The 9,010-nt window shown below is 39.1% G+C and overlaps 1 protein-coding gene across 2 annotated transcripts in view; it reads left to right on the forward strand.

The window, feature by feature from the left end:
- The window catches only part of PIBF1 (progesterone immunomodulatory binding factor 1), a 227,257-nt gene that overhangs the window by 64,769 nt on the left and 153,478 nt on the right, over window positions 1–9,010 (forward strand). For both annotated transcript variants that reach the window (XM_005885649.2, XM_014532881.1), the window contains exon 10: window positions 4,001–4,099. In XM_005885649.2, coding sequence (XP_005885711.1) covers window positions 4,001–4,099 — 99 coding nt within the window. The remainder of the gene's footprint in view (window positions 1–4,000; window positions 4,100–9,010) is intronic.

A 9,010-nucleotide genomic window follows, 5' to 3' on the forward strand; every position in this document is an offset into this window, starting at 1 on the left:
TCTTTTTTTTTTTTTTTTCTGGGCCAGCTTTAGCTCTGAGGCCTTGCTGCTGAAAACATAGATACAATGTTGCGGTCTGAGCCCGGCTGAATGGAAGCCCTTTTCTGGGGTTTTGTTTAGCTTCTTATTTGCAACATAGTATATAGTTGCTTAGAGTTGCAACTGAGAGGCTGGCAAGTTAGGCGGAGAACGTTGGAATCTGCAGCAAGCAAGCCTCGTGCTCGCTTCAGTGCCTGGCTGCCGGCCGCCATCTTGGCTGACAGTTAATTTGCATATACTCACTGATTAGCCAATGAAAAGGGTAGCGGTCGTACGCCAATTACCATGTTTCTCTTTTATTAGTGTAGATTATTGTCAGTAGAAAAGTAGTTCAGCTTACCTCTCTCAGACATGATTTGAAACATTAAAGTCAATTGATAATATTAAAGGAAGTATCTCTGTATCAGAGGTGGGGAACCTTTTTTTCTACCAAGGGCCATTTGTTTATTTATAACATCATTCTAGGATCATACAAAATTATCAACTTAAAAATTAACCTGTTTTCCTGGTTGTTGTGGTTCAGTGTTTGAACATCAACATATGAACCAGGAGGTCTCGGTTTGATTCCCAGTCAGGGCACATGCCTGAGTTGTGGCTCGATCTCCAGTGGGGGATATGCAGGAGGCAGCCAATCCATGAGCCAGATTCTCATCATTGATGTTTCTATCTCTCTGCCTCCCCCTTCCTCTCTGAAATCAATAAAAAATATATATTAAAAAAAATTAGCCTGCTATGTTTGGCCAAACATTTAATTAACTCACCCCTAATGCTTTGGCAGGGCCAGACCAAATGATTTCATGGGCCTTATACAGCCTGAGCTCTATATTTTAAAAGGAATTATGTCACTTCTTATTGGTATATGCAGGTTGTGGGCAGGGCTGTGGAAGGTGTAGAGCCTGATTAGTAGGAGAATGGGTTTACATAGAGATCTTACCCGCAAGCATTTAAGGGGGACTTAGTGGTAGAAGCTTCAGCTTTTAGCACTTTCATTCATTTCAGTTTTCTTTTTTTGAATTGTCTTTACTTATTTGTCCTTCTATTTCCAACTTACATGTCTTCCCTTAATTCACTCACCTCTCTTCCTCCAATGAAAAATAATCATTTCCTCCTCTTTTTTTTGGCCATAGGATGTTATTTGTACCTTCATATAGCACAACTTCTAGTTGGCTGGATGATACAGATTGTGGTATGGCGAGGGCTCTAAGACCCTCTGTATCGCCTCTTGTAAGCCCTACTGTTAGTTTAGTCTGGGTTTTATTTCGTTCCCTTGGCTTACTTTTATTTTTAATGCCCATTATTACAGGAAAGGTAATATAGCTAGGGACTGAAGCTTCTGTACCTACCAGCTAAGCATTCATGAGTAATCAGTACTGTAAATGTGATCTACTTGGAATTTTGCTACTGAAATAACTTATAGAATAATGAGACTATTTGAAAAATGAAAATTACAATCAATTTATGATGATTTACTGACTAAAATGTATAGATCATCTAGGAATGAAAAATATAAATGTCTAATATACTTTGAGAATTTTATTCTGTCTATAAAAGTACATTTTCATGTTTCAGTTAGATAATAGAATATGTTTTGAAGGTCATTGCGATCAGGATGATATCAGCAAATGACATGCCATTTTATGATAACTACTTTAAATACTTATTTTCTTTTTAATGAGAGTTATCTGTACTCCAGTTCCTTTTAAATTATTTTATTTCTGGCTCATAAACTGTTTGTTTGATGAATCTCTATTGTTTGACATGTTTTAAATTTTAAATTCATTGAATGTTTTGCACCATGCAAAAGATGACATTGAGAACTGGCACAGCATATATGACCACTACAAATTTCTAACCGTTATTAGATAGATTTATTCAAATTGTGTGGGTTTTCATGAGTCCCTACTGACATTCTCTACGAATAATAAAAACCAAATTTTAATATCCAGCTAGTTCTTTGTGGAAGATAGGGTGATATGATGTAAAAAAAATACTCACTTTATGGCAAGACATAGCCAGGCTCAAATTATGGCTTTAACACTTGAACCGTGTGATGGGGCTAGGTGCTTTAACTCTCTAAATTTCAGGTTACTCAGCTATAAAATAGGTTAGAAAACACAATATAAGGGATTTTTAAGGATTAAGTGAACAAAATCATTTATGTTACACTCTATCTTTATTTCAGGATTTTTGAAAAAATTGACTCTGAAAGAAGCTTACTGTTGGTATTTTTATTTTTGATCCAAAATTCTACTGTAATAAAAGATAAAAACAAGATTGGATGTTTAAAGGCTCATGTCTGACTATATCATCTCCTAATTACTCACTGTTGTAACCTTCTTCTTTTGTTTTTTTGTTTTTTGGGTTTTTTAAAATATATTTTATTGATTTTTTCAGAGAGGAAGGGAGAGGGATAGAGAGTTAGAAACATCGATGAGAGAGAAATATCAATCAGCTGCCTCCTGCACACCCCCTCCTGGGGATGTGCCCGCAACCAAGGTACATGCCCTTGACCGGAATTGAACCTGGGACCGTTCAGTCAGCAGGCCGATGCTCTATCCACTGAACCAAACCGGTTAGGGCGTAACCTTCTACTTTTGGACATTTCCCTTAATTATCACTAAATGTATCTTTCTATCAACTTCAATATCAATTACAGTACTATCATCAGTACTGCCAGTGGATGTTTTAGTATATGTGCTTCTGAAGCAAGCACACCAGTGGATATTTTATCTAATATTCTGGCCCAGCGGTTTTCAACTTTTTCCATCTCATGGTGCACATAAACTAATTACTAAAATTCTGTGGCATCCAAAAAAATACATTTTTTTGCCAATCTGACAAAAAAAAAGGTATAATTTTGATTCATTCACACCAGACAGCTATTGTTGTGTTGGCTGTTTCCTTTTTTAAAAATATATGTTTTTATTGATTTCAGACAGGAAGGGAGAGGGAGAGAGAAATAGAAGCATCCATGATGAGAGAGAATCATCAATCGGCTGCCTCATGCATGCCCCCCATGCAACCTGGGCATGTGCCTTAACCAGCAATCGGACCATGACCTCCTGGTTCATAGGTCGATCCTCAGTCAGTGAGCCGCACCAGCCGGGTGGCTGTTGTCATTTTTTATTTGACAATCTAAGGGAAAAGAGGGCAGTGCCCCTGACTGTATAGTTAGGTATTACATGTTTAAAAATTCTTACAGCACACTGGTTGAAAATTGATGCTCTGACCTCAGACATCCTTGAGCCCTACATGAATATTGACCTTCATCTCAGCTCCACTTCATTTAGCTACTCCAGTGGTCACAGCTAAAATTCTGTCACTGGAAGTACTATTCTATCTCCAAATCACCATTCTCCAACAACAATCTCTAGTCTTCCATCTTGCTTGTACAACTACTTTCACTTTAATCTGTTTGTCACCTCATCAGTATTTCATGTCCTTTGTCCCTTCTGCTTTCGCCTAATCTATCAGCTCTCCTATGTTCCATGAGATCCCAAGGTCTATCATCACTTCAGTTGTTCTCTTGCTCATATCCCAAACTTCATTTCCATTTTGATTCTGTGACCTCTATATTATGTCTTTTACTTAAAATATTTTATAGAATATTTATTAACATCTCAAAACCTCAGTTGTCTCATGTAAGTAATTATACCTGCCTCATTACATTATGGTATTAAACAAGTTACTGTCTAATCTACCTTCAACCCATGTGGAGAAAAGTTGTGAAGAAAGATAACATGACATTTAAAGATAGACCATGTTTGCATCTACACTGCTGCTGCCAGACCAGGAAATAAACCAGACCAGGAAAATTTAGATAATATACAGTTTGGTTTGCCATCCTTTAGGGGCTCCTTAAGATTGTCAGATTGTCCAGCTCCACAGAAGCTCATTTATGAATCTTTAAAAGATGGATACTTAGGTATTTAGAATAACTGAATGTATGTTTAAATTTTAGAAATCTCCGAGAAGCAAGGGATAATGCTTTGGCTGAAAAGGACCGAGCAGTGATGGCTGAAAAGGATGCTTTAGAAAAACATAATCAGCTCTTAGACAGGTAAGCATCCTGAAAATAGAAATATTAAAACTCTTCAATTTTGTTCTTGCTATTTTTCTCTTAGAAAGTACATTTTTAATAAAGTATGATTTTCATTTCAATTGAAATATAATATACATGTAAACATTATTTTTGTAATGTATAACTTTTTCATATGTTAAAACAAGACACAGAGTAATTCAGTCACCCTAGAGAGTTTCTTAATACCTTTTTGTCCATCTCAATCACTATTCCTCAAGAAACAAACACTGATTTCTATCTTCCTGGACTAAATGGAATCCGGCAGTATGTACTCTTTTGTGTCTAGCCTTTCACTCAAGCCTTTTATGTTTCATCCATTTGTTTTGTTATCAGTAGTTCATTCCTTACTATTGCTGAGTATGAATATACCACAGTTTGTGTATTCACTCACCTGTTGATGGACATTTAGGTTGTTTCAAGTTTGGAGCTATCATGAATAAAGCTGCTATGAACATTTTTTATACACTTCTTTTTGTGGGCATATGTTTTTATTTCTCTTGGATAAATACCTAGGAGTGGACTTGCTAATGATAGAGTAGATGAATGTTTTACTGTAAGAGAAGCTGCCAAAGTTAATTCCAAAGTAGCTGTACCATTGTACACCCCCCAATTCATTTTTTAAAAATCTTTTTTTAAATTGTTTCTTTATTTTATTTTTTAAATATTTTTATTCATTTCAGAGAGGAAGAGAGAGGGAGAGAGAGATAGAAACATCAGTGATGAGAGAGAATCATTGATCGGCTGCCTCCTACACCCCCCCTATTGTGGATCGAGTCCACCACCCAGGAACATGCCCTGACCAGAATCAAACCGTGACCTCCTGGTTCATAGGTAGATGCTTAACCACTGAGCCACGCCAGCTGGGCATTTTTTTTTTTTAATCTTTATGTTCTGATTCATGTGTAGGAGGGAGGAGAAGAGAGAATCTTTCATTTATCACTAGTGAAGGATATTTAGTAGCCTTGCTCAGTGGTCGGCAAACTCATTAGTCAACAGAGCCAAATATCAACAGTACAACGATTGAAATTTCTTTTGAGAGCCAAATTTTTTAAACTTAAGCTATATAGGTAGGTACATTGTTATTAACTTAATTAGGGTACTCCTAAGCTAGCCTTTGATAAAAACATTCTCAATCTGAGGGGTCGACCTCAGCGAATGTACCCCCACTTCTTCTAACGCCACTTCTTCAAAATAGACTTGCCCAGGCCAAAAACCGACTTCTGCGCATGGGCCACGAAGTTTGAATCGCACTGTACGTGTGTGCCCGCATGTGGTATTTTGTGGAAGAGCCACACTCAAGGGGCCAAAGAGCCGCATGTGGCTCATGAGCCGCGGTTTGCCAACCACTGGCCTAGCTAAAAAGAAAATCACTAATGAATGTTAGGTAATCACTGAACACAGAATTGTCAATGGTTTGACTATATGTAAACAGTGTTTAACCTTTTCATAAAGCTTTTTATTTGGAAATAACTTCAGACAAAAAGTTGCTAAGATAGTACAGGGTGGGAATGGCCGGGGGTGGGGGGCCAATCAGGGAAAAAGGAGACATATGTAATACTTTAAACAATTAAAAAAAAAAAAAGATAGTACAAAAAGTTTCCGTTATCTTTCACATACCAATAAACTTTGAAAATAAGCTGAATGGATCTTTTAATTATTAAATGTACACTTGCAGTTTTATTTGTGGTTTAGAAATACATCAAACTAAAAATTGGGGGCAAGTCTTCATATAATTAACCTACCTTTAATTCTTTAGAATGTCAAAATCTTTTACAATGACTCAAATTGTTATACTTGTGAATTCACTTCAGCTTTATAAACTTGACCCATAGAGGAATTTTAATAAACATAAGGTTGAACAAATCTTTCCTATAATGTGAAAGTATGTCTAATTCCAAAGATCTTAATATGAAACAAATTTATAAATCAACTGTTTTTGTTATAGTGCTATTACAACCTATCTTTAAACTATGTTTTATTATGTATAATCCTTCTATTTATAAATCATTTTGATTTCCACTAAAGATTTACTTGGCTTTTTTGTTGATGTTTTTTGAATGTGATAAATTTAGTAATGGCTCTAGAATAATATTTATGAACAAACTGAAAGAAAGTGTAAGGTTTTAGCTAGTAAACCAAGCAGGATTTCATAACTTGCTAGTTTTGGTATGTTTTTATGAATTTGGAGAGAAGAGAATAGTAAATCAATCCTCAGAATGAGCTACTTTATATTTATACTAAACTCTGTATCTTCTAAACTCTTTTTTTTTTTAAATATATTTTATTGATTTTTTACAGAGAGGAAGGGAGAGAGATAGATAGTTAGAAACATCGATGGGAGAGAAACATCGATCAGCTGCCTCCTGCACATCTCCCACTGGGGATGTGCCCGCAACCCAGGTACATGCCCTTGACCGGAATCGAACCTGGGACCTTTCAGTCCGCAGGCCGACGCTCTATCCACTGAGCCAAACCGGTTTCGGCTCTTCTAAACTCTTGATATCTAAAATTCTTCTTGTCCTACTTCTCCAAAGACAGGTATTTATCCTAAAGGCCATGGTATATTTTAATATCTAAAAATATCTGCTGAATTATGATAATTCAATTATTTAATGTTTATAAAGCACATAGAACAGTATCTTGCACCTAAGTAGTACTATAGAAATATATTTTTTAATATTTTTATTGATTTCAAGGATGAAGGGAGAGGGAGAGATAGAAACATCAATGATGAGAGAGAATCGTTGATTGGCTGCCTTCCGCATTCCCCACACTAGGTATCCAGCCTGCAACCCAGGCATGTGCCCCAACCAGAATCAAACTGTGACCTCCTGGTTCATAGGTCGACTCTCAACCACTGAGCCATACTGGCCGGGCTAGAAATCTTTGCTAATAATTCTAGAAATGTCAACTATTTTTTTATTAAATTTTACTAACTGAATTTTTGCTATTCAAAAGTTGATATATTTCCAAATCATATTCTACTAGAATCCTATATAATAAAGGGCTAATATGCAAATGACCAAACAGCAAAACGACCGGTCGCTATGACTCACACTGACCACCAGGGGGCAGACGCTCAACGCAGGAGCTGCCCCCTAGTGGTCAGTGCACTCCCCCAAGGGAGCACCGCTCAGCCAGAAGCCAGGCTCACAGCTGGCTAGCGCAGCGGCAGTGGTAGGAGCCTCTCCTACCTCCATAGCAGTACTAAGGATGTCCGACTGCCGGCTTAGGCCCGCTCTCCGTGGGAAGTGGGCCTCAGCCATCAGTCGGACATCTCCTGAGGGCTCCCGGACTGTGAGAGGACACAGGCCTAGCTGAGGGACGCCCCCCCCCCAAGTGCACAAATTTTGTGCACCAGGCCTCTAGTATTGAATAAAGTGGCACAGCTCATTTTTAAATTGACAGAATAAAAGGAACTTTATTCTTTTTTAAATATATTTTTATTGATTTCAGAGAGGAACAGAGGGAGAGATAGAGACAGAAACATCAATGATGAGAGAGAATCATTGACCGGCTGCCTCCTACACACCCTCTACTGGGGATCAAGCTCACAACCCAAGCATGTGCCCTGACTGGGAATCGAACCCAGGACCTCTTGATCCACGGGACTGCTCTCAATCCACTGAGCCACACTAGCTGGGCAGGAACTTTATTCTGAATTCCTTGAAGTTATAGTAAAAACCTTGCTTATTCAGAGCCTGATTTTCAACCAGCCTTAAATACTTATGATAAGTTTAAGTCAAGACAAATAGGAGAAAAAGAAGGTGTTTCTAGACACACTAGAGATAACCTATGAGCAGCAAATAGCATCCATGCTCACACCTATAAAGGACATTATAGGACCAAACATTTATTGAGCGACTGAATGAGAGTAATATCTGGGAATCTAAAACCTGGAATAAATGTGGGCTTTAACAAAACAGCTAAAAGTACTTTCCTTTTTTTTTTTTAGCTATAATATCGACAATCCCGCTACTTTAAGTCTATAATATTGCTAGATGATTTCAAAAAAGTAAGATGCTAGATGTCTCCACAATTTAATTCATCCTTAATTAATCTATAAATTCAATAAAATTCATGTCAAAAATTTCAAATTTTACTGAAACTTGAAAACTGACTAAAATTCTTTTTCAGAATTGCTATGGCTATTCTTGTGCATATAGTACCTTCACTCTTCCATGAGTTTTATAGTTATACTAGGGGCCCAATGCACGAAATTCATGCACGGGGGTGGGGGTCACCTCAGCCTGGCCTGGGCCCTCTCACAATCCGGACCCCTCGTTCCTAACCGCCCACCTGCTCGCTCCTTACTACCCGCCTGCTCATTCCTTACCATCCGCCTGCTCGCTCCTTACCACTTGGCTCACCACTCTGTAGTGCTGATGCGGAGGCAGGAGAGGCTCCCACCACTGCCGCTGTGCTCACCAGCTGTGAGCCTGGCTTCTGGCTGAGCGGTGTTCCTGCTTTGGGAGCACCCTGACCACCAGGGGGCAGCTCCTTCATTGAGCATCTGCCCCCTGGTGGTCAGTACACGTCACAGTGACTGGTTGTTCTGGTCGTTCCTGTCTTCCCACTGTAATGGTCACTGGGCTTTTATATATAGAGACTAGAGGCCCGGTGCACAAAAATTTGTGCACTCGGGGGGCGGGGGGAAGGGGGTCCCCCAGCCTGGCCTGTGCCCTCTCGCAGTCTGGGACCCCTCGGGAGATAACCAGCCCCTGGGGCTCAGAGCAGGGCTGACTGGGGAGTTGGGGCGCCGCCCCGTCATGCACAGAGCAGGGCGGATCGGGAGGTTGCGATGCTGCCCTCAGTCACGCTCAGGGTAGGGCCGATTGGGGGGTTGGGGCACCGCCCCCTGTCACACACAGAGCAGGGCCGATCAGGGGG

The sequence above is a fragment of the Myotis brandtii genome, unplaced genomic scaffold (assembly GCF_000412655.1).
Source record: "Myotis brandtii unplaced genomic scaffold, ASM41265v1 scaffold92, whole genome shotgun sequence".
NCBI classification, from domain to species: domain Eukaryota; kingdom Metazoa; phylum Chordata; class Mammalia; order Chiroptera; family Vespertilionidae; genus Myotis; species Myotis brandtii.